The 27,872-nt window shown below is 36.7% G+C and overlaps 1 protein-coding gene across 11 annotated transcripts in view; it reads right to left on the minus strand.

Moving 5' to 3' along the window:
- Positions 1-27,872, minus strand: part of enc (R3H domain containing protein encore) — a 609,003-nt gene that overhangs the window by 194,438 nt on the left and 386,693 nt on the right. For 8 of the 11 annotated variants that reach the window (XR_012965819.1, XM_076175155.1, XM_076175157.1 and 5 more), the window contains 3 exons: positions 25,093-25,194; positions 20,071-20,264; positions 132-310 (listed from right to left, as the gene is read on the minus strand). Coding sequence is in view for 10 of the 11 variants with exons in the window: in XM_076175155.1 (XP_076031270.1) it covers positions 132-310; positions 20,071-20,264; positions 25,093-25,194 (475 nt within the window). In the remaining variant the exon portion in view is untranslated. The remainder of the gene's footprint in view (positions 1-131; positions 311-20,070; positions 20,265-25,092; positions 25,195-27,872) is intronic. The other 3 variants (XM_076175153.1, XM_076175161.1, XM_076175160.1) reach the window with 3 other exon arrangements.

Here is a 27,872-nt window from a genome sequence, read left to right on the forward strand (position 1 = left end):
AAACCATACCTTCCCCTCTGCCTGATGGACAACCCTCACAGTTTGTTACTCATTTCTGGGCCAAGCCCAAGCTTTTTATCACCTTCAACTACAACTTCACTAAACAAATAAAACAAAATTCATCCACAAACCTTGTTTAGATAACCTTGATGATGAGACATTGCTACAGACAGAATCGCCACGTGACAGGACAGTGACGCCACCGCTGTAACCACCAAAACTATGGGATTTGAACACAGGAGGACGAAGGGACCTTGGGTGCAAAGTGTCACGGCTCTCAAATGACTCGACTTTGGGTAATCTGCCAGGTCTGTAGGACAGGATAGGAACAAGAAGGTTAGGTTCAAGTTTTACTTTGGTAAAACAATATGCTTATCCACAACCTTGTGTACAAGGTATTAGATACATATACTATGTACAGTATACATATACATACACTAAAAGTTTAAAGTTAGCTCCATACCACATAATGGGTGCCATGAGTGGGCTATGAGGAAAGCAGTATGTGTAAAGTCTGTTGTCTTTCCTATGCCACTTCTAAACACTAATTTTATATTTCATCCTACTGCGGTCACTATGAATCAGCAAACAGAAATAAACAAACAAACAAACTGACAATCTATGGAAGATGAACAAAGACCTAAATAAGGAAGTGATTAAAAAAAGTAAACACTGAAATAAAGAGTTAAGTGCACTAAAACAAAAGAAATGGCAGAGTTAAAAAGTGAAAATGATAGGTTAAAAGATAATGAAAACACAAATAACGAGACCATAAGAAAAGAGGTAGATGAATGGATAAAAGCAATGGCTATGGAAGCAGGAAAAAGCATAAGAGAAGATGATTTGCAACAGCTCAGGAATGATTAGAAAAAGACAAAGATAAAATAATCTTTTAAGAAACAGTTCATTAGCAAATGGCAGAGAAGGCTGAAGATGCTGTCATTAAGGTAATTAAAAAAACTTAGTAAGAGATACATTAGACAAAAAAAAAAGTGTAGTAATATATGGTCTGTAGGAAAAACATAACCCAAATTGATTCCTGAGGAATAAAGAGGACAAAGAATTGGCAAGAAATGTTCTAAAAGTAGTACAAGATAAAGAACAAGAATTAGAAAAGGAAATAGAGGAAGTGTACAGAATCAGTAAATATGCAGAAGGAAAAGGAAAAAGTTGACCACTTATGAAGCTAAAGAAAAAAATGAGAAAAGAATGGAGACCAAGACACAGTTCTATTGGAGGGTGTTAGATATGAGACTGGAAAAATAGTAAAAAAGGTTCAGAGAACAAGATGGAGGGAATAGGATGTTAAAATTGGCTTATACCAACACAGATGGATTAATCTCAGTTTAGAACGAAGTAAGCGATTGTCAGAAGCAAAATCAGACGTAATAGGAATTGTGGAGACAAAATTAAGGGGTCCACTAGTACCACACTATGTTGGTCATGGATTATATAATCACCGGCTTACAAATAGGAAGGAGAAACAAGATGGAGGAATCATGTTCCTGGTTAAGAAAAACTTAAATGTGACAAAAGTTACATATGGAGAGAACAGGGTAGAGATGATCTTAATAAGAGTTAAAGATAGTGACATGAAAAGCAGAAAGTTTGCAGTGATTTATGTGCCCCCAAAAATGAGGTCTTAGAGATTATTCCAAAATGTTAGAGGATATGAGAACTTTACTAAACGAGATGCTGAAGGATGGAAATAAAGCATTACTCATGGGAGACTTTAATTGCAAAGAAATATGTTGGGAATAGATGACAGTCAAAGGTGGAGATGATTAATGGGGAAATGTATTACTTGACATGACTATAGAACAATGACACAATGGCTAAAATAAAACACTAGATTTAGAAATAATGAAGAACTGTTGAGACTAGATTTATTATTTATGTCAGAACCTGATATAGTAGACAAAATTGAATACAAGACACCAATTGCAAAGTGACCATATACTACTCAAGTTAGAACTAAAGGAGGATATATATATATATAAAGAGAAATGAGAAACACAGAAAAGGAAGACTGATGTATAGTAAAACAAACTTTGAGAAACTTAGGACATTTTTTCTTAAAGCAAACTGGGAAAAATTCTACACAGAAGAAACACAAGTGGAAAAAAAAAATGGATGACTCTTATGAAAATCTACAAAGGAGTGAATAAATATGTACCAAAGCAAAAACAGTGCTGGTTTAATAAAAGGTGCAACAAAATGAAAGGCAGAAGAGATAAAGCTTGAAAAAAATGGAGAAAAGACAAAAAACCTAGAAAGTGGCAAATATATATTAATCAAAGGAACATATACCATATATTTCCGTGTATAAGACGACCTTTGTATAAGACGAGGTACAAAATTAGAGCAAATTTTTATGAATTTCTCTCATATCGGTAGAATAAGACGACTGCTAAATTACGAAAGCATCAGTGAATCAAACCTACCGTACAATAAGAATTTTGATTACGTTTATCAGCTGTTTTTTCCGCTTTTTCTCCTTTCTTTCTCATTACTTAACTGTATCCTTATACCAGATAAATTACTTACTGTATCCTTATAAATTCAAAATAAATGAAATAACAAAACAAATCATTTATCATGATTTTCTGAGAACACACTTCAACTAACAAAAATGATTTGTTTACGTTCCTGGTTCGACGTAGCTCACTCCACCGCACACAACGGTTGGCACGAAGCAATACTGATATTGCTGTTATTCCAGGTGGCTTAATTTCTCTACTTCAGCCACTTGATGTAAGTTTAAACAAACCGTTTAAAGATAACGTTAGGTATCAATGGAATGAGTGGATGACGAATGGAGAGAAGTCATTTACAAAAGGTGGAGCTATGCGTAGTGCATCACTTGATGTTCTCTGCGAGTTTATTATTAAAGCTTGGGAAAGTGTTAAGGTCGAAAGTATCGTAAAATCTTTTAAAAAATGTGGAATCTCTAAGGCCATGGATGGCATTGAAGATGATTTATTGTATGAAAGTGATGACGAAGCCGAAGTCGACTCACCGGAACCGGACTGGGATCCCTACGATGACGGCATATTTGAGGAATCTTGTGATATGTTCGAACAACTTTTCGAAACAGAGAGTGATGATTGTGACGAGTTTGAAGGGTTTTATATAAATAAATAAAGAAATAAAGTTTTACAATGTTTTAAGTTGTAAATGTAATGTAATGTAATTTTATTGAAAATAAAGGTTTCAGAAATACATTTGATGTGTAATGTTGATTTGAAATTAAGTTTTATAATTTTATAATTTTTAAATTTTCTATGTTTTAAATGCAACTACTGTAATATATATTTTTTATTGATAAACATTTTATGTACTGTAATCCAAAATTGTTATTTTCAGTCTTAAAAATTACTGAAAAGTTAGCGAAAGAAAAAGGTTGCTATGAACGCAACCAGTGCTCGATGTTTACATTTTTTTCAGCTGTGTTAAATGTGTTTACATAGAGTAGTTAAAAATACCGTAATTTCATTAATATAGAATTATTCCTCAAATTTATTAACAATTGCCATTTACTATAAAGATATGCCAATAATATATAAGGTAAATATGGTTTAATTACCTTTATTACCAGTTCTTATCATAATGTGAATCATTTCCTGTGTATCGGTGGTTATCGGCAAGCTAGCCTACCAAGTCATCTCACATAGAATTCAAGGTCTGATTTTTTTAATGGTATAAGACGACCCCCAATTCCAAGGGGTGAATTTTTTTATTTTAGGGTCGTCTTATACGTGGAAATATACGGTATGTAAAAATACAAAGGGAAGAAAATAGAAATTATGAAAAAGACATGATAGAAAAATGTAAGGATCAGCCAAAACTATTCTATATACAGTAAAAGCCCTCGTATCCGGCCTTCTTGTATCCGGCACTTCAAATAACCGGCATATTTTTCACGAAAATCGAAAAATTGTGATAAAGATATTTTAATTTCCCGCGTGTGTTTAAAATCCCTGGCATGGTTGTAGTTGCTCTCGCCACCACCAGGGCTTCTCAGTCCCATTCACTTCTCCCGCCACGTGTTAGCCACCTCCGTGCACATGTTAGCCAACTCTATTTTATCATGCCCAAAGTTGAGAAAAGGAAAGTGTGGTGCTTTCACTTAAGCAGAAGGTGGATATATGCAGAAGATTGAAGAAAGGCGAAAATAGAAAAATACCAAAGGAAGAATACGGCATTGGGTCGTCTACCATTTACGATATCAAGGCCCAATCCAAAAAGCTAAGAGTTTGCGAAGTTGAGTGACACGCCTGAAGCTGCAGAAAATCGCCACACTCTACAACATAAACGTGTGGAAATGCTGGACAAAGTGTTGTACGAGTGGTTTTGTCTTAAAAAGTCTGAAGGTGAAGCTATATTAGGCCCAACACTGCAAGAAAAAGCCAAAGATTTTGCTGAAAAGATGTCAATTGGAGAATCGTGCCAGTTCTCAGATGGATGACTTAAAAGATTCAAGAATCGCCATAGAATACGTCGTCTTGATGTGTTTGGGGAAGCAAAATCTGCTGATTTACCTTTTGCAGAGGAGTTTATAGACAGGTACGTTAATTAACCTGTGCCTACATGGTAAAGATTCGCATCTCATATCTCAATTTATTTCTCGCATACACGGATGCATAGTGCATTTATATATATATATATATATATATATATATATATATATTTGTGTGTGTGTGTGTGTATATATATATATATATATATATATATATATATATATATATATATATATATATATATATATTTTTACTTTTCTTTCCTCCTTTCTGTCATAGGTTTTCAAAATTGGTTGCCGAGGACGATCTGAAATCGGAACAGATCTACAACGTTGACGAGACCGGCCTGTTCTACCCCTGTCTACCGACATCTACACTAGCCAGTGAAGCAGAGGAAACCACCAAAATATTTAAACAAAGCAAGGATAGACTGACGGTGTTACTGTGTACGAACATGGCAGGGACCCATAAAGTCAAATTGTGTGTCGTTGGAAAATACCGGAAGCCACGTTGGTTTAAAAATCTAATATAACTTGCCAGTGGATTATCGCCCACAAAATAACCCATGGATGGACTCAGAAACATTCATGAACTGGCTCAAGCATGTGTTTGTCCCATCAGTGAAAGAAAATGAAAAAACGAAAAGACTTCTAGAGGACAGCAAATTTATTCTCCTACTCGACAACAGTAAAGCTGAGGAACTGAGCAATGGAAACATTTCTATTGTGTATTTACCGCCGAACGTAACAAGTGTGATCCAGCCCACGGATCAAGGAGTGATTCAAAACTTTAAAAAGAATTATCGGAAAAGTTCTATAGCAAACTACATTATTTTGAGGGCGGTAGCATTTCCGAATTCCAACGTAGGCTTAATGTTAAAGATGCTATTTTTATGGAATCGCTAGCTTGGGAGGATGAAAAACAACAAACTCTAATGTGATGTTAGAGAAAATCATATCCGCAAATAATGTTTGATCAGGAAGGGAATAAGAAATTTGAGGGTTTTCCGTCGGCAAGAAAGAATCGGTGGTGAAAAAATTGAAATATGGGTTATCGCGCTAAACTTTGCATTAGTGACGAAGCGATACAAGTGTGTGTAGATATGGACAGTGACCGAGCAGCAACATTCTCACTTAGTGATGATGAAATTTTACAATCATTTCCCGATGAACACGCCAAAACCACAGAGGCAGATAGTGAAGAAGACGACCCTGAGATGAAAGTGTCGTGGAAGGATGTAGCGAAGGGTCTAGCAGTGTTTGTGAAATTTGCAGAACAGTGCACAAACAAAGAGGAAAAAATTCTAAGCAGAGACATCATATATTTCATGAAAGTTGGTACATAAAGTTTAGTGAAAGAAAACTAGAGTGTAGAGGTGAATGCACCCTCTCAGCCACCAACACTGAACACGGCCATTCACAACTCCGTCGTAAAATTATCAGATGATGAATTAGATAACTGGTAATGCTGTGATGATTATAACTGATGTATATTGATTGGATTTACTCTATACTGATAGAATTTACAACATATAGATATGTGGATGTGTTTATTATTAAAGCGAATTAAGATATATTAATAAGTAAAAGAACAATGTAAATAAATGTATTTTTTTAATATCCCTTCCCATATCCGGCATTTTCTCGTATCCGGTACGTCTTCGGCCCCATTGGTGCCGGATACAAGGGCTTTTACTGTATATGTAAATGGTAAATTAAAAAATAAACAGGAAATAGTGAAACTACACCAAGGGAATACGGAATACACAGAAGATACAGAAATGACTGAAGACATGAGCAAACACTTCAAGACAGTTTTCACCAGAGAAAAAAATGCAACATTGGGATGAAGGGAGAGAAGTGAAATCTCCCACATGAGGGAAATAATAGTAACATGGAAAGAAATAATGGATCAAATAATGAACCTTGATGTCAGGAAATTGCATGGCCCAGATGAAATACCAAACTGGATATCAAAGAACTAACAGACAAAATATATAACATAATAAGTTGCTCACTCAAAGAAGGAAAAACACCAGAAGACTGGAAAAATACTGATATACCAATTTATAAAGGAGGAAATAAGGAAGGCCCAACAAATTACATACCAGTTTCCCTAACAAGCATATCTAAAATTGGTGAAAAAGTTATCAAAAGTAGACGGATAAAAAATCTGAAGGAGAACAAGATCCTAAATCTGAGACAACTCGGATTTAGACATAGAAGATCATGTACCACAAATCTCATCTATTTTTACTCAAGACTACTAGATATAATACAAGGGATGGATGAATTGATTGTGCATTCCTAGATCTAAAAAAAGCCTTTGATAGAGTCCCTCACACAAAACTATTAAGAAAACTGGAAACCATAGGAGGGATACAAGGTATACTATTGAAATGGATGGAGGACTTTTTGCATGGAAGAAAAATGAAGGTAGTGCTCAGAGATAAGAGTTCTACTTTGGAAGAAGTAATTAGTGGATCAGTATTGGCTCTAATAATATTTGCTATTTATGTGAATGACATGGATGAGGGTGTGGAATGTTACATGACCTTCTTTGCAGATGATGCAAAATTGTTATAAAGTGAGTACTGAAATGCACTGTGATTCACTACAGAGAGATTTGAATAGGGCCTGGGAATGGAGTCAGAAGTGGAAAGTGAACTTCAACATTAAAAAATATAGCATAATGGAAATAGGAGATAAAAAAAAAAAAAAAAAAAAAAAAAAAAAGACATCAGGAAAATATAAAATTGATGAAAAGGAAGTAAAGAAAGTGGGATCTGAAAAAGACCTGGGGGTGATCATCACAAAATATATGTCCCCTGATAGACACATAAATAAGATTATTGCCGAAACCTATAACTTGCTAAGATCAGTAAAATTGGCTTTTATTTACTTGGATGAAGAAATGGTAAAGAAAATACTAGTCACACTGATAAGGCCTAAATTGGAGTATGCAGTGACACTATGGTCACCCAGTACTAAAAAGAATATAAGGAAGATTGAAAGAATGCAGAGAACAACTATAAAGGTGGCCCCAACAGTATAAAAAAAATGTCTTATGAAGAATGATTGTCAAAACTAGAACTACTGACTCTGGAACAAAGAAGAGAAAGAGGTGACTTGTTGATCATCTACAGAATTATGTGGAAATCCTTGATAGAGATAACTTACTATATTGGGATAAGAGAAACACAAGAGAACACAGAAGGAAACTAAAAAAAAGGACAGTTATAGAAGAGACCTAAAAAAATTCCCCAAAGAGTGGTGGATATATGGAACATACTAGGCAAAAGAATATTGTGTGCAAAAACAATACAAGAATTTAAGAGCAAATTAGATATGGCAAGATACAGAGACTGGACACCACAAGCGCTCCCCTTCCTGTAAGATACTAGGTAAATGTGGGAAGTAGACTCCAACATTAAGAAATGCAGCATAATGGAGTTTGAAAAAAGTAAAAAAAGAATATCAGGACAATATAGAATTGGAACAGGAAGTAAAGAAAGTGGGATCTGAAAAAGACCTGGGAGTGATTATCACAAATAACAAGTCCCTTGATAAACAGATAAACAAAATTGTCAGAGAATCTTACAGCTTTCTAACATCAAGACGAAGAAATGGTTAAAAAAATACTATTCACACTAATAAGGCTTAGACTGGAGTATACTGTGACACTATGGTCACCCAGTACCAAAAAGAATATAAGGAAAATTGAAAGAATCCAGAGAGTAACCATGAAAATGGCCCCTACACTTTCAAACTTGTCATATGAACAGACTGGCTAAACTGAAATGACCAACTTTGAAACAAAGAAGAGAAAGAGGTGACCTGCTGACCATCTGTAGAATCATGAAAGGCATGGAAGTCCTTGATAGAGAGTACTTACTAAATTGGGCTAAGAGAAATACAAGGGGACATGAAAAGAAACTCAAAAAGGACAGCTATAGAAGAGGCCTGAAAAAATCAAAAAACAGTTTTCCACACACAGTGGTGTATATCTGGAGAAAACTGGACAAAATAGTGTGTGCAAAAACTATACATGAATTTAAGAGCAACCTAGACACTGCGAGATACAAAGACGGAACACCACTAGCATGGCTCCCCTTACTGTAAGATACAACTAGGTAAATACACACACCAAAACAATTTGGATTTATATGCAGAAGATCATGTGTCACAAACTTGATATGCTTTTACTCGAGGTTAATACAAATACCTCAAGTAAGGGACGGATGGGCAGATTGTACCTTCTTAGATTTACAAAAAGAATTTTACAAAGTACCACACAAAAAGCTACTAAGAAAAACTGAAACAATAGGTGGAATACAAGGAAAGTTATTGGAATGGATGAAAGATTTCTTGAATGGGAGAAAAATGAGGGTGGTACTCAGAGACAAGAACTCAAATTGGGAAGAAATGATAAGTGGAGTCCCACAAGGCTCTGTATTGGCTCCGATAATGTCTACCACGCCAAGAAATGTAGTATAATGGAATTTGGAAATAGCAAAAACAGAATATCGGGACAATATAAAATTGGTACAAAGGAAATTAAAAAAGTCAATTCAGAAAGGGACCTAGGAATAACTATCACCAATGACATGGCACCAAATATATCAACAAATTAGTCAGAGAAACTTTAAATTTATCAAGATCAATGAAAGTGGCCTTTGATTACATGGATGAAGAAATAGTAAAGAAAATATTAGTTACATTGATAAGACCAAAATTGGAGTACACTGCGATACTATGGACACTTAGTTCTAAAAAGAACATAAAGAAATAAGAAAGAATTCAAACAGCAATGACAAAGATGGCACCAACAGTCTCCAAATTGACATATGAACAAAGATTGGACAAACTCAAACTACTAACCCTGGAACAAAGAAAAGAGGAGACCTACTAACCATCTATAGAATTATGAAAGGGAAGTCCTTGATAGATGATGACTAAAGTGGGAGGGAGGAAAACAAGACATGAAAAGAAACTTAAAAAGGATAGTTAGAGAAGAGATCTGAAAAAGAATAGCTTCCCACACAGAGTGATAGATATCTGGAGCAAACTGAATGAGTAAACAGTGAGTGCAAAACTATACAAGAATTTAAGATCAAACTGGATGCTAAAAGATATAAAAGTGGGTCACTATGAGCATAGCTCTCTTCCCATAAAATAAAACTAGGTAAATACACTTGAATGTGACGAAGGTTACTGAGGGTAAAAACAATGTAGAAATGATCATGATAAAAGTCGAAGACAGAGACATGAAAAGTAGAAAGTTTGTGGTGATTTATGTGCCCCCAAAAATAGGCTCTTGGAAAGAGAACAAGTATTCAAAAATGTTAGAAGATACAAGGCACTCATTAAACGAGATACTAAAGGACAGATGTAATCTGGTACTTATGGAAGATTTTAACTGTAAAGAAATCTGTTGGGATATGACAGTGAAGGGTGTAGAGGATCTAATGGGGAAATGTATTACTGGACATGACCATGGAACATACAATGACACAATGGGTCAATGAAAATACCAGATACAGAAGTAATGAAGAACTGTCGAGACTGGATTTAATATTTACAACAGAACCTGAAATTGTAGATAAAATTGAATACAAGACACCAATTAGAAAGAGTGATCACATACTAATATAGGCTGAACTAAAGGAAGAAATATATTTGGAGAGAAATGAAAAGTGCAGAAAAGGAAGATTGATGTACAACAAAATGGACTTTGGAAAACTTAAGAAATTCTTTCAGAATGCAAATTGGGAAAAATTCTACATTGAGGAGACAAATGTGGAAGAGAAATGGGCAACCTTGATGGAAATCTATAATGAAGGAGCGAACAGCTACGTACCAAGATGAAACAAGATAGGGTGTGCGTTAAATGCTGGTTCAACAGAAGATACAGTGAGGTGAAAGATAGAATAGACAAAACTTGGAAAAAAATGGAGAAAGATAAAAAAAAAAATTGGAAAATGGCAAATATATATAAACTATAGAAATGAATGTGTAAAAGTGCGCGGAAAGGAAAAAAGAAACTATGAAAAAGACATCAGAGAAAAATGTAAAGATCAACCCAAACTATTCTATAGATATGTGAATGGTAAACTTAGAAATAAACAGGAAATGATGAAACTATGCCAAGGAAATACAGAATACACAGAATTTCTAGTAATGGCCGAAGTCATGAACAATCACTTCAAGTTGGTTTTCACTAGAGAAAAAGTACAGCATTGGGATGAAGGAAGGGAAGTGCGATCTCATCCCATGAGGAAAATAATGATAACACAAAAAGAAATAATGAAGCAATTAATGAACCTTGACATTAGGAAATCACACAGCCCAGATGGAATTGTAAACTAGATACTAAAAGAATGCAAAGAAGAACTAATTGATAAAATATACAACATAATAAGTTGCTCACTCAAAGAAGGAAAAATACCAAAGGACTGGAAAAATGCCAACATTATACCAATATATAAAGGAGGAAACAAGGAAGAACCAACCAATTACAGACCAGTCTCCCTAACAAGCACTGTAGCCAAAATTTGTGAGAAAATTATTAAGGATAGATAGGTAAAACACCTGGAAGAAAACAATATAATAAGCCTGATACAATTTGGATTTACACAGGGAAGATCATGTATCACAAATTTAATCTTTTTTCACTCAAGATTATTATATAATACAAGAAAGGGATGGATGGGCTGATTGTGCTTTCCTAAACTTACAAAAGGCCTTTGACAAAGTACCACACAAAAAATTATTAATAAAATTGGAAAACATTGGAGGGATACAAGGCAACCTACTAAACTGGAAGGTAGAAAAAGGAGAGCAGTACTTAGAAGAAAGTGTTCATGTTGGAAGGTGATTAGTGGAGTCCTGCAAGAATCTGTATTGGCTCAAATAATGTTCACTATTCATGTGAATGACATGGATGTTGATGTGAAATGTTACATGAGCTTCTTTGCAGACAGTGCCAAATTGTTGAGGAAAGTGAAAACCAAAACGGACTGCAAATCACTACAGAAAGACCTGAACAAGGTTTGGAAATAGAGTCAGAAGTGGGAAGTGGACTTCAGCATTAAGAAATGTAGCACAATGGAGTTCAGAAAAAAAAAAAATATATATATATATGTATATATATATATATATATATATATATATATATAGATATATATATATATATATATATATATATATATATATGTACATATATCAGGATGTTATACAATTGGAACTAAGGAGTTAAAGAAAGTGGTATCTGAAAAAGATCTGGAAGTAATTATTTCAAATGACTTTTCTGATTTAAAAAAAAAAAAATGTTGAATCCTATAACTTGCTAAGATCAATAAAAGTGGCATTTACCTATTTGGACAAAGAAATGATTAAAAATATATTAGTCACATTAATAAGGCTTAGACTGGAATATGCTGTGACATTATGGTCACCCAGTACCAAAAAGAATACATACATATACATAACATATACCAAGGCTTTTTCCCCCTTACAAGGGAGGTAGCCAAAAAGGGAAAGGCATAAAATAATTCCCACCCATTCCATCCCTGAATACACTCCACACCCCTCCACCCTCCCTCTTATCTGAGCACCTCCTGGATGACAGGTTATCCCTGCACCTTGTCCACTGCCCTGGGTCAGAAGCAGTGTCACAAGACACAGCACATCCACAGCAAGGCCGCTTCATTAAATCAGCGACCCCCCCCTCTCCGTCCCCCCATTGCATAAAAGGAGAGGACAGGGAGAAAACCCTTCGGCCTACGTCAAATTTTGCTCACACATACTACCTCACCCCCCATCCCCCTGCCCATTCCACCTCATGCAATTACAACATCATCCATATACAACCATTCTCCATTCACCTCTGTTTTCTGTCCTCTCCCATCCTTCCTCAACAGACATTCCCCTCTTCCCCAAAGCCCCCTTCACCCCATCCATCCACCTCATCCTAGGACGTCCCCTCATGTTCACTCCCTCCACATCTGCCTTCCATACCTCTTTTACTAGTCTTTCTTCACTCATTCTTTCCATGTGTCCAAACCATCCTAATATTCTTTCATCAACCCTATCTCCCAGCTCCTTTTCCACCCCTGTTCTCCTCACCTCCTCATTTCTCACTCTATCTAGCCTAGTAACCCCCATCATACTTCTCAGACACCTCATCTCAAACACATTCAAACTCCTTCTCTCTTCTTCTCTTATGTTCCATGTTTCTGCCCCATACAGTGCTGTTGGCACAATCACTCCTTCATACAGTCTCCTCTTCGCATCCATTCCCAAATGTCTATTCCTCATTACACTCTTTAATCCACCAAGGCATTTACTCGCTTCTCTCAATCTACATTCTACCTCCACCTTCACTCCACCTTTTCCTGCCACATTTGCACCCAAGTATCTAAAACTATCCACTTCCTCCAGTCGCTCTCCCTTAATGCTCACCTCCAGTCTACCGCCACTTTCACCCCTTGTACATCTCATCACCTTACTTTTACCCACATTTGTCTTTAGCTTTCTTCTATCACATACTCTCCCAAACTCTGCCACCAGCTTCCTCAATCCCTCCTCCGATCCTGCCACAAGCACAGTGTCGTTCGCAAACAACAGCTGGCTCACCTCCCACTTTTCTCCATTTTCTTTAACCATCTCCAATCCCTTGCCCACTACCCTTGCATTTACCTCTCGCACCACCCCATCCATGTATAAGTTGAAAGCCAGGGCAACATAACACATCCTTGATGAATTCCCACCTTTACCTCGAACCACTCACTCTCTCCATTTCCAATCCTGACACAAGCTCTACTACTCTCATAAAAACTCTTGACAGCTCCCAGAAGCTTTCCTCCTATCCCGTATATCTGCATAACCTCCCACAGTGTCTTTCTGTCTACCCTATCATAAGCCTTTTCCAGATCCATAAAAGCCCAAAAAACATCCTTCCCCTTTCCTATAGCTTTCTCACATATCTGTCTTACCACAAAGATCTGATCTACACAACCTCTACCTGTCCTAAATCCACACTGTTCCTCACCAATTACTCCTTCTGTTCCTCTCCTAATCCTCTCAATCAAGATCCTCCCATAAGCCTTCCCAACTATACTTAACAAGCTAATCCCTCTGAAACTACTACATTCACACTTGTCCCCTTTTCCCTTGTAAAGAGGAACTATACAGGCACTCCTCCAGTCCTCTGGCACTCCACTCTCTCTCCAGCAAACGTTAAATAACCTCACCAACCAGTCCACCATCACTGTACCTCCCTTTTTCAGACATTCTGCATGGCATCCATCCAGACCAGGTGCCTTACCTGCTTTCATCATCTTAACAACTGCCTTCACCTCATCCTTCCTTATTTCTCCTCCATTCTCCTCAATCATCACTCTCATTTTCTTCGCATTTCCCACTGCAGCTATTTTTCCCTCCCTATCCTCCTTCACATTTAGCAACTCCCTAAAATATTATGCCCATCTTCCCCTTACTGCCTTCTCTTCCATTATCATCTCTCCATCTGCACCTTTTACCTTTTCTTCTCTACTTGATTCGCCTCCTCTTCCTCTCTTAATTTCTTTCCAAAACATCTTTTTATTACTTTCAAAATTTTCTGTCATACTCTTACCCCATTTCACATCTGCTCTCCTCTTTGCAACCTTTACCTTTTGCTTTACTTCTCTTTTCTTTTCTTTGTACCTCTCATATGACTCCCTTGTCCTATTTTGTAACCAATCTGTGAAAGCTCGCTTCTTCTCTTCTACAACCTTTTTTGTTTCCTCATCCCACCATTCACTACCCTTTCTTCTATTTCCCCCTGTCCTTCTTGTTCCACACACCATCCTTGCACACTTTATGACTCCCTCCTTGAACCATCCCCATTCCTCCTCCACACCCAGCTCTACTCTATCCTTTACTCCCTCCCACTCCTTCTTCAGCTTCTTTCCGTACTCCTTCTCCTTTTTATTCAAGGAGTTCACTCTAAGAACCTCCCTACCTTTTGTCCCTTTCCTCTTTCTCCATCTATCCTCCTCTCTCAACTTACCTTCCACCAAAAAATTATCTGATATTCCCCCACCCTCTCCCCTTAGCACATGTATATCCTTAACTCTTCCTATCATAATCCTATTTACCACTACATAATCCATTAGCGCTCTATCTACCACCCTTCCCTCCACCACCCTCTCCCATGTGTACTTATGCTTGACTTTCTTCCAAAACACTGTATTTGCTATCATCAACTCTCTAGACACATTTCCACCATCAACTCTCCACTGATTCTTTCCTGGAACTCCATATTTCCCAACCACTCCATCGATTGGACCATTTCCTACCCTAGCATTAAGGTCTCCCAGTACTATTACATTGACATTTCTTCCTAAATCCTCTATGCACTCATTTAGATCTATCCAAAAAGCCTCCCTTTCTTCTACACTCTTCTCACTACCAGGCCCATATGCACTTACAAAGACCCACATCTCCTTCCCCAGTTTCACCTTCATCCACATTATCCTTGAGGAAACCTCCTTCCACTCCACTACTCGTTTACCTATCTCTTCACTTACTAGAATAGCCACCCCTTCCCTCCCTCGCCCTCTCTTCACTCCTGATAACCTCCCATTTACACTCCCAAACTTACACTCACCCTTCCCTTTCAACTTAGTTTCACTCAAAGCCAACACATCCATCTTTCTTCTCACAAACATACTACCTATCTCTTCCCTTTTACTCTCATCTGTACCACATCCACGCACATTAGAAGACCCAATACTTAGGGTGCTGGTCCGAGAACTTCCAGACCCTCTTATGCCTTCTCTTTTTTGTTTAGGAATGTCTCCTGTGGGGCTACAAGGAGAAGGATGCCTAGTCCCAATCCCCGTCCCTTTCTTCTCGCCTCTTACGATGCAAGTGGGAATACTTGGTGGCAGTATTCTTTTCCTCCACCACAGGGAATTCCCCCATCACAGAAAAAGAATACTCAGAGAAATGGTGCAGGACAGCAACAAGGGGTTGGGGGACAGCATAACGGAGGGACAGTCGTAGTATAAAAGTGTCATCATTTCTCTGTGAACAGAGTTTTCCTCTATCATAGACAAAATTATGTGTGGCTCTGGTCCGTAGGGGCGCCCCATATAGACCCTAAAGTATCAACTGCATGCTACTTTGCCACAATAACAAGCAGCCAATACCCCAGAGAGAGAGCAACCACGAAAATGGCCCCAACACTTTCAAACTTGTCATATGAAGACAGACTTGCTAAATTGAAGTTACAGACTTTGGAACAAAAAAGAGAGAGAGGTAATCTATTGACCATCTATAGAATCATGAAAGGCATGGAAATACTTGAAAGAGAGGACTTACTAAATTGGGACAAAAGAAACACAAGAGGACATGGAAACTCAAAAAGCACAGTGTGGTGGACACTTGGAACAAACTGGACAAAACAATAGTATGTACAAAAACCATGCACGAATTTAAGAGCAAATTAGACACTGCAAGATACAAAGGAGGGACACCACAATCATAGCTCCCCTTCCCATAAGATACAACTAGGTAAATTTATTTACCTACCGTATTTTTTGGACCATAAGGCGCGGGAAAAATCCTTAAAATCGGCCAAAATCGGGTGGTGCGCCTTATCGTGCGGTGCGCCTTATGTGTGGCTTCAGTGCAAAAAAATGCCTCGGATAGTGACATACTATTTTGACATGTTTCGTAGCTAGCCTGCCGACGGCGACAGTGCATGATAGGCCTCGCAAAAGTTACAACCAAGTAATAACCAAGATGCATGTATCTTGACAAGAAAATTGCGAAAACTTCGACAGTTTTCGGGTCCATGCCACAGCATTCATTCACGCTATCATGGCTATGACATGATAGCGTCCACAACACAGACAGCCATTTTGCATTGGTATAGTCTCGCTCCACTCAGACTGTAGTCATTTGGGTATTTTATTAGTTTCGATCATGGGCACAATATAGCAATATAAAAATTAATTATTAATTTTGTAAATTAAAATGTATCAACGTAATATGCAATTTTGTGGGCAGAAATGAAAATAAAAAATACCTTGCTACAAGCAAATATGCTAATGAACGAAGTCGGTAGCATAGGATCGGGACGCCAACATCTCTCACAATGACGACAACGAGGACGAGCCGGATGACATTTAATTTGCAGGTAATGATTTATTAAACACAGGTTAGGTTAGGTTAGACGAATTTATCACCCTTTCATATCTTCGACGTCGGCATCTGTCATAACAAACATGTCGTACCATTCGTCCGACACGACTTCATTACTTACGAAATCTGTTTCAGCACATTTTTTGTTTTTTATTTCCACTCACAAAATTGCATATTACGTTGATACATTATAATTTACAAAATTAATAATTAATTTTTTATTGCTATATTGCGCCCATGGTTGACACTAAAAATTTACCTTCATTTGTAATCTTGTGTTTTTAAGTAAATAGAGAATTCCAGGAATAAAACTGCTAATGTTGGTTTTATTCCCCACAATTCCCGTACGTGTTTGTTGTTTTTTAGGATTATTGGCAGGGCAGACCGTCCATAAAGGTGGTCTGATTTCACTGACCAAAATAAAAATATATATCATTCATTTTTGTAATTTTGCTAAATCCCAACCGATTTTTCTCATTCAACAACGAAAATGTTGTTCTGAATGCACTCACATATGCATGATTATCCGATGACGAGACCAGGTGCGCCTTATGTAAGGACAGGGAATAGGAAATTACGGGTGCGCCTTATGGTACGAAGCGCCTTATGGTCCGAAAAATACGGTAGTTGTATTTACCTAGTTGTATTGTACGGGAAGGGAGCTATGCTCGTGGTGACCCGTCTTTGTATCTTTCAGCATCAAGTTTATTCTTAAAATCGTGAATAGTATTTGCACACACTGTTTTTTCATCTAAGTTATTCCATATATCCAGCATTCTGTGTGGGAAGCTATTCTTTTTCCCATCTCTTCTATAGTTGTCCTTTTTGAGTTTCTTTTCATGACCTCTTGTTTTTCCATCGTCATTTTGTAGTAAATCTTTTCTGTCAAGGATTTCCATTCCTTTCATGATTCTATAGTCAGTAGATCATCTCTTTCTCTTCTTTGCTCTAGTGTTGGTAGTTCTATACCATATATACCAAGGCTTTCTCCCCCTTACCAGGGAGGTAGCCAAAAAGGACAAGGCATAAAATCATTCCCACCCATTCCATCACCGAAAACACTCCACACCCCTCCACCCTCCCTCCCATCTTAGCACCTCCTAGATGACGGGTCATCCCTGCCCCCTGTCCACTGCCCTGGGTCAGAAGCAGTGTCGCAGGACACAGCACATCCACAGCAAGGCCGCTTCATTAAATCGGCGACCCCCCCTCTCTGTCCCCCCATATAAAGGAGAGGACGGGGAGAAATCCCTTCGGGCTGCGTCAAAAATTTTGCTCACACACACTACCTTACCCCCCATTCCCCCGTCCATTCCACCTCATGGGGTATTGGCTGCTTGTTACTGTGGCAAAGTAGCATGCAGTCGATACTTTAGGGTCTATATGGGGCGCCCCTATGGACCAGAGCCACACATCATTTTGTCTATGATAGAGGAAAACTCTGTTCATAGAGAAATGATGACACTTTTATACTACGACTGTCCCTCCGTTATGTTGTCCCCCAACCCTTGTTGCTATACTGTACCATTTCTCTGAGTATTTTCTTTTTCTGTGGTGGGGGAAAAGAATACTGCCACCAATTATTCCCACTTGGATCATAAGAGGCGAGAATAAAGGGACGGGGATTGGGACTAGGCATCCTTCTCCTTGTAGCCCCATAGGGGAAATTCCTAAAAGCAAAGGCAGAGGCATAAGTTGGTAGTTCTAGTTTTGATAATCTTTTTTCGTATGTTAATTTGGAAAGACCTGGTGCCAACTTTGTTGTTGCTCTCTGTATTCTTTCTAGTTTCCTTATATTATTTTTAGTACTGGGTGTCCATAGTGTCGCTGCATATTCCAGTTTTGGTCTAATCAATAAAGTATATTGTACAGTGACTAATATTTTTTTTTATCATTTCTTCATCCAAGTATTCAAATGCACAGAGGCATGTGTGAACAGTAGCGAAGGATGAAACGTTGGGTTGGAAAGAGGTCACTAGTGGAGCACAGGACTTGGTACTGGCACCAATAATGTTTTTCCTGTACATCAATGACAGGATGAAGAGAACAGTAGCTACACAAACTTATTTGCTGATATCAAAACCATGAAATGAATGAACTATGAAAAGGATTGTAGATTACAATAAGAACTAGATGAAATTTATGGATGGAGCCAGGATTCACTGCAAAGAAATAAAATATCTTGGAAACGGGCCCAAGTGAAAAGAGACCATCATGAAGTTATAAACTGGGAGATGAAATAATCACAAAAGTAAAGGAAGGAAAGCGATTGTGATTCAGTTTAACATTGTGAACTCCCTGGAGAACAGGATGGAATTTAATGAACCATGCCTTTGGTCCAACTCACTGGCAGCAAGGTTCAAACTAGCGTCATCTTAACTTCCATTGAAAGTAGTGACACTAATCCATTCAGCCAGCAAGCATCCAGGAAGGAAGGGATTTATGAATTTTAATCAAGGATAGTCTGTCACCAGAAAATCATATCAAAAGAATAATGGAAGAGACAGATAAATGGTTAATGAATGTATGAGTGGCATTTCATTATATGGATGAGGATATCATAGGGGAAATAACAATAATAAAATTATAAATAAAATAAATTAAATAAATAACTGAAAATCTGATCGACATAAACAGGATGTCAAAAATAATTTTCTGTACATAAGCATTATCTCCTGGAATAATATAGAACCTGATAAAGACCAAGCTAATTGCAAAATATATCTGTCAACCAAAGAAGAGAGTGCATAAAAATAGAAATGAATGGAAGAAGACTGAGAATGTTTTCATGTGCTTCATAAATATTCTCAAATACATGCATATAAATAACAAGAGTGGATACAGTGTATAGGATTAGACATGCACCAAGACAAATGTACATGTTCTTTGACAGATCAATCAGTCATTCTGTTGCCAAGGGTCTCTCTTGTGGAAGACTTGTGGCCCTTAGGTAGCTTGCCAAAACCACTGATTCAGTCCATAATTCACTCAGTAAGAAGACAAGTGTTGATTGTTGGAAGTGAGAGAGTGTATTGGGTGTCTTGTGTTTTCTGGGAGGTGGTTGGAAATTGGGCATTTGGTGTCTGTTGCCAGACCAATTCTGCATTGCTATTATTTTAGCCAAGGTAATTTAAAGAGATTTCTCTATGGGGTTGATTTCACAGAGTTTGACATATTATGGGATTCAGTGTTCTTTCAATGAATGCATGTTTAGTGATCTGCATGTGCATGGTCTTCAGCAGGTTCACAGGAATACTCCTATTCACACAACCATCTACATGGGTCAAATAAAGGTTCAACTACACATTCAATCACAATCATTCCTGGCAACATTATATATGATACTCAATTCTTACCTAAGTCTATGATTGTCATAGTAGTATTTCCGATGACTTGACTCAGAATCTGTGGATCCCCAATGCCGTGAGTCATGCGATGACCACCTGGAGTCATCCTGAGAGTTGCGCCTGGACCCACCCATGATGACTTCATGAGTGCGGAGGGGGGACTCCCCCATGCCTTCCACACACGAGAGACTCTGCAGGAACATCTGATTCAGCCATGTAGTGTTGTAGAGGACAGCACTCAACCCAGGCCTTAACCTAAACACACAGCCTATGACTACATCTACTTGAAAAAACTACATACCAGCACCTGACAGAATTACAGTATATTGAATCTTATGATAATAAACATGACTCGTATATGACCAAATCTACATTTCACAATAAGCCACAGCTGTATAAGTCATCTTATATCTTACCCTCCAACTTAAAACAATAATACACAAATGAATTTATGTACAATTGTCTTCAGTCATAGCCTTTAAAATATCATTTGTCTATTCCATGTAAGGTCTATTCCAAGTATGTAAAGATATATTCTCCCACAAAACTACAATGTTAACAAATAATGCAACAACTGATGTCCAAATAATATGTTACAACATAAACAATGGGATAATAAGTCTAACTACTCATCATATGTCGAACAAGATTGTCTATAGCTACTATCTACCAATACTACAACTTTCACCTTAAATTACAAACCAAACATAAGTTCCTTAGTCTCATATCAACATAAACAGTTAAAACTACCTTTCACCAGGACTTGCAACCATCACAATCACCTGCAGAAAAAAGCTATAACAACAGTCTTTATAAGAACTCTCAGATACAAATCAAAACTAAAACCAACACTTCAGAAATAATGTACTTCATTTTGAAATACAAAGTTAGCATTAAGCTTAGGGAAATATCAATAAATATACAGTATATACATATACATCAAGAGTACAGGAAAAATACATCTATAAATGATATATATATATATATATATATATATATATATATATATATATATATATGTGTGTGTGTGTGTGTGTGTGTGTGTGTATTTACCTAGTTGTATTTTACGGGACAAGAGCTATGCTCGTAGTGACCCATTTTCATATCTCTCTGCATCCAGTTTATTCTTAAACTATGTGTTTGAGTGTGAGTGTGTTTTTCCTACTACAAAATTTCACACTCACAACCTATCTGCATAAAAAGTCAAATTAGTTATTACAGGTGAAAGTATATTTACCCCACATGTTCAAATTGAACAATATTTGGAATACAAAAAGAAAGCTTAAATCCTTGAAAAAATGTATCAGCATTCCTTTCAAAGTAATCAAAGCCTGAAATCTACCTCATGCTTATTACCATCCTTTTCAGGCATAAGTCATCTTCACAAGGATCATGTCAGAATTTTTTACCATGAGATATAATATGTATATACATTTTTAAAGAATGTTTGGTCAAAATATGATACAGTATTGTACTTAGCAAATCTATGAACATATTAGGATCACTGATGATGCTGTACAGAGCATCAAGAATAAAATAAACTCAAAAACAATACCATGGTCCACTTCACGTGTCATGAAAGGTCAGATTTTAATTATATACTTATAATTCAACCAACCAATAAATATAATGAGCTTTCTATACCAATACACAAAAGCTGAAGATTTAACCTCTTCACTCCGGGGCACATCACATGTCTGGCTGCATTAGCTGCCCGACGTGTGATGTTGCGTCATAATAATCGCATTATAAAAAATAAAGTCAGTGCTCAATCGTTCGTTCTCTTTCACCCGTGAATTTTGATAACCATAGAAAATATGATGAAGCCAGTTTAGAGAGAATGGTGGTTATGTAGGTACGACTACAATAAATATAATCAAGACGCCGACGTCGGCATCATCGCATACCCACTTGCTACTCATGACGCCTACGTAGGCGTCACCGTATGGAAGTGGTTGACAATCAGGTTTAAAATAACACATCTACCTTAAAATAAAGACAAATCAATCAATAATCTTAAGCCATCATTTTCAACCAGCAAGTATTTTGAAGCCTCTTCCTAGAGCACATCCAATTTTCTTGATTTAATGATGATGAAATAATATTCCCTTACTTCAAACCTTTCTACATCATTAGGAATACAAACTGAATACATTCACGGACTACTCTGATATATAAATAATGCATGTCAACAATCACTACACAGAAGACACTGAATATATTATTTCATGATGCTCAACAATCACCCAGTTCAAACAACATACCAAAATCTCTTCCCTGAGTAAACTATGGGCCAGCTAAGTGGCTATGGCCAGATTCCTGGGAGCTGCAGGTCTCTTTCAAGAGAGATCCAAGACAACAGATTCATTGAACACATTCTAAATATCAATACATTTCCCTAGTTTTTCACCAATATCAGTTCACATCATTCACACCAAATACACAATGACTATCAGTTTCTCTTGTCAATATGACTTCTGATGCCTAGTCATATTGATGTAAATTTTGTCACTTTTTTGTCAAACAACTGCAAGCCAACTGTGAATATGCTTACACTAAATTCAATTGGTAAATATCTTTTAGAGTATTAATACACCCACAACTTCAAAATCAAGCACTAACAAATCTTTGGTATAATAATAATGAATACACAAATTACACTCTTCAATTCTGCTGCTCCTGTTATCTTTCCCATTATCCTCTTCTTTCAATTCCAATTCTTCTGACCATCAATAATAATTGTTGCCTTGAGTTTCACAAACCAAAATGCTAGTGCCCCAAAATGACTGTTAATAGTCCTTAAGACCTCCCATAAATCTCTCTTGGAAAAAAAAATACTGGAGTTTGTTGGCAGCAGTACTAGTATGGGAGTGTTTCTGTATTGCCAATTTGTAGTAATAGGACAAGGGGGTAGGGGGGGGTGCTGTACAGAGTTGATAGAGATTCTGTGCCTTGTTCAGAGAATGATTATGTACCTACAGATGAAAATGAGAATGCTGATGGGTTTGAAGACAAAGGGCAGGGAGTTTTCAGTGACTTTCATCTTGCAGAACCACCACTTGCAAATACCTATCACTAGTTACTTCTGACCATCATCTTCAATAGAATAAAAATATACAACCTACAAAAATAATTACAGAAACTATATTCTACAATGAAATGACATTTTTCATCTCCCATTGCTCATATCTGACACATCCTCCTTAATCTTTAATTACTATACTTTTGATCATCCTCATCAACGATACCCACAATTACTTTTAATGAATGTACAGTAACTCTCCTACAGTTCATGTTCTACTTCACATGAACATCAGTAATTCATTACAGTACCATGGGGCACTACAGATTTTGCCAAATCCAATACCAGATGATTCTACTCAGATCTGAGGAAAACCTGGCCTGAATGAAGCCTTAGTCAAACAACCAATACCACATTCAGGCCATAGCAGTCTCTTAGTTGAATAGAATTATCTGGCCACAAGCTCCTACAAAATATATGCAGTGAATTATTATAATCAAGGGGTTACAAAATCAACTGCCAATAGCTTGTGTAGAACCACAACACAAGTCAAAAATCTATCCATCACTGCTCCCATTCAAAAATGTAACTTCTAATATCTGCTTGTATATATATTCAATTAATCTATAATTCAGTGCTCAGATTAAAGAATTAGAATTGTGTAAATCCAGATTTGGTCTGCAACTTGATTTGTAAAATAATCCATTTTTTCATAGGTAAGCTCAGTAAAATTGAGTTAGTTAAGGCAATAATGCAAGTCTGTCCAACCACTCTTTATATTAATTTTCTTTCTATATGTTACATGCAACACATCCATACCTCCTGAATCAATGATCCTAAAAGACTGACCACATAATGCAAAATCTCTATATCATATAACAAGGTCTTAAAATGCATTGAAAATATGTATTTTCTATGTGGTTGGAAAATCTCTTGAGAAAACTTATAAAAATAAAGTAAAAAATTTAATCTCTGAAACAACTGGTGACATTATTCTAAAGACCTAAAGAGAAAATGGGACGCAAGTCAGCCAACAGCATTAACCCCTTCAACACAATGATATACTTAACATACTTTAGATCAGAGTATTGCCTGATAATTTTGTTAGGCTAAGGAATGGTTCCCAAAGTGAAAAGGTTGAATCTATTCTTAATAACCCTTTCAACTTGGTGACCAAGCTTACAGATTTTGTTTTGAATCATCTCAAACAACTTAATTCAGCGATGGGGTGGTCCCAAAGCTGAAGGGGTTCAATACTGTATTTACCCCATGCTTGCACAATGATTATATATCCAAAAATAGCCTTAAAGGCTGTAACATTCAAAAAATATAACTTAAGAAAAGAAAAGGAAATAATATAAACAAATCAAATAATTTTGACATGACTACAATGACAGCACAATAAAAGCAAAGAAAGTATTAGACACATGAAGACCCATCTTTAATCCCCAGGTAAGGAGGCTACACATACTCAGTAAAGCATATACTGTAACTCAAAATATAAAAGAGTAATTGAGAGCAGGAATAAAATTTTACCACTGAAATAGTTTGTAAACAAATAACATAAGCAATCATAGACATTGTAAAGCCATGCAATGCAAAATATTGCATTTCTGTCTTATTGCTGAATATCTCAGAATAATAGAGAAATGGGATACTTTCATTCTTGCTTTCATCTGTATGATTATTTCCCATCTACACTGCCCTACAACAGGTTAATTGATCAAATAGAGGAAGAATAAGAAAATTATTGAAATCTAAGATGACTATGCATCAAATCCAGGTACTTCATATTGGCTATATTTTTTCTATTTGGATCTCTGAATGCATTCATTCATCATATGTAATGCTCATATGACAATGAATGGAACAATTTTTTGGAAAAAGTCAAATTGTTGCAAAGATATGAAAGAAGTGGTCAATGAAAAGGATGTTTCAATTATACTACAGGCTTGAACAAATTTGTTATGAATCCAAAAGAAAAAATTATCATGTAATGAAATACTTACATCCTGGTTGAAAATCCTTTTTCTGACTTTTTCATATTCTTCCTCTCTCTCCTCAAAACTTCTACTCCTGCGAGACTCTGAGCTATACTGTCTGTCCAATGACTGAAACACATAATGTAATGTAAATAAAAAAAAATTACTGCACACGAGTGCGGTACGCAAAATAAACATCCACACAACTAAACACAAAAGAAAACATTACTAAAATTGACATGTCATAACCATCTGCATTGCATTTCTGCAGAAAGTTATCACAATATCATATTCATTTCCTACCTTCCTATTCCTATATTTAAAAATGCCCAGACTGATTATAACAACCATTTGCATCACATTTCTCTAACTTATCACATCAAACCGATAACAAGTTCCCACCTCCCTCCTCACATATGACACAAAAAATAAACAAGGTTAAACTTTCATAAACGCACAAAAATACCAACCCATAAATATCTAAATAAATTCTCAACTTTTACACAAAACACAAAAAAGTTCTCAATCACACTTGCAACCCATGTACACCACATAATATGAATTTATAAATATTTTAATGTACATGTATACATACATTTTAAACATACACTATAAGGCATTTTCCCCTTATAAGGAGGGTGGCTGAATCAAAGCATATACCCACCCACCAGAGCAGAGCCCAACATTTGGAGCTGGTTTATTCCCACCACTTCATAACATAGCACCCCCTCCCTTGGCCTTCTTCATCCACTTATGGAATAAATGGAGTAGATATGGAAAACATCTCTTTGGTATGCATTACTTCCTCATCTATAACTTTCCATTCATTCTTATCTTTCACACTCCCTGTTTGTTGCCTGACTGACATTACTCTTGTATACAATGCCCCCTTCTCTTAACCCTGTCCATCCACTTTGTTCTTGACCTTTCCCTCATGATTCTTTCATCCATCCAGCTTTCCACATTCTTTTTGCTAGTCTTTCTTCACTTATTCATTCCATGTACCCAAACCATCTCAGTATTCTTTGATCAACCCCATCAACCAGCTCATTCTACATTTGTTCTCTACTTCACCTCCACATTTCTCACTATCCATACTTGTAAACCTACCTTACTTCTCAAACCACTTCATCACAAATGTTTATACTTCTTTCTGTCTCCCTTTAATTCCAAGTATCTGCCCCAGTGCCATGAGTATAATCACTGCTTCATATGGTCTTCTTTGTATTCATCCCACAGATATGTATTTCTCATGACACTTTCCATTTCCCTATATTTACTTACTTCCCTTGTAATTCACCTCCATTCCGTTATATGTAACTTCAGATACTTTAAGCTCACCACTTCCTTCAGCCTTTCACCCTTGAAATTTATCTCTAACCCACCACCATGCCACCATCTTCACCCTTTGTACATCTCATTAACTTACTTTTGCCTAGATTTACTTTCAGCATTTACTTCACATTCACACACACACACAGAGTCAGAATGATGGCAAAGATTGGAACTCCGGAAAAAAATGCAACTTTCGTGAATTGCAATGATGAGGGAGTACCTGTGTTGTATCAGTAGGGAAGGGAAAAGCTCGTGGTGTAGTGGGAAGGTGAAGAAAAGGAGAAGGGAGGGATTATTGAGGAAAATGGAAGAAAATGAGGAAGGGGATGAACAGGCCCCAGACGTCAGAAGGAATGTAGAGATGCGCAGACGACACAGGTGAAGTTGGACCAATTAGTAAAGGCATCAAAATCAGAAATATAGATAAGAGCAGCACAATAGAAAGTGGAGATAATTATTTCTATGGATTTTATGAGGGAGGAGTTGACAACCTCCCCTGATTAGCAAGTCTAGAGGAGAAACTAACAAAAATGAATTAATCATGTGAGGTTAGGTTCAGCCAACTTGCACTGATTACACAAAGAATTAATAAATTGGAAGAACTAAAGAAGGAGAACCAAAACCTAAATAAAGAAATAGAAAAAGACAGTTAAAAAAAGTAAAGGATGAGAATGAGGAATTAAAGAGGAATAATAAAGAGAATAAAGAGTCCATAGCAAAAGATGTAAGTCATTAGAAAAAGTCCAAGAGAATAACAAAATTTAATTTAGAGATATAGTGAAACAACAGATGAAGGAACACACTAAGGACACAGTTATTAAAGTGATGAGAGAGATGGAGAATGTAGTAAGAGATTTAGCAGATAAAAAGAAATGTATAATTATATTTAGGAATGGAAGAGAAACATAATCCAAATAGGACTACAAGAGCAGGAGATGAGAAAGAGTGAACAGGGTACTAAAAATATTTCAAGAAGGTGAACAGGAAATAGAGAAACTGAAGAATTAGACTGGGGAAATACAGTATAGACAAGACCAGACCAATTATTGTTGAATTCAGGTCACAAATGACAGCAGAGAATGTCAAAAACAGGAAAACTAGCAGTAAGTGATCAGTATGAACAGGTATGGAAAAAAAAGATGAATAAAGAGGAAAGAGAGGATGATAAAACAGACTAGAAGCTAAGGAAAAAATGAGAGCAGAACAGTCAAAGAGAAATTCTATTGGAGAGTAGTGGATATGAAAGTGAGAAAATGGTTCATAGGAGAGAAAAACAGAAGGGAAACAGAAAACATGATGGAGGTAACAGAAAATTAATAAAAGTGTCCTTCACAAATATAGATGGATTAATAACAGGCTTGAATGAACTGAATAATTACCTAATGGAAAAGGAACCTGACATAATGGGAATTGTGGAGACAAAATTGAAAGGTCCATTACTACCCAACAGTGTAGGACATGGTGTATATCAT

This window comes from Oratosquilla oratoria, chromosome 37, assembly GCF_046742065.1.
Source record: "Oratosquilla oratoria isolate Oo_2021 chromosome 37, ASM4674206v1, whole genome shotgun sequence".
Taxonomy (NCBI): Eukaryota; Metazoa; Arthropoda; class Malacostraca; order Stomatopoda; family Squillidae; genus Oratosquilla; species Oratosquilla oratoria.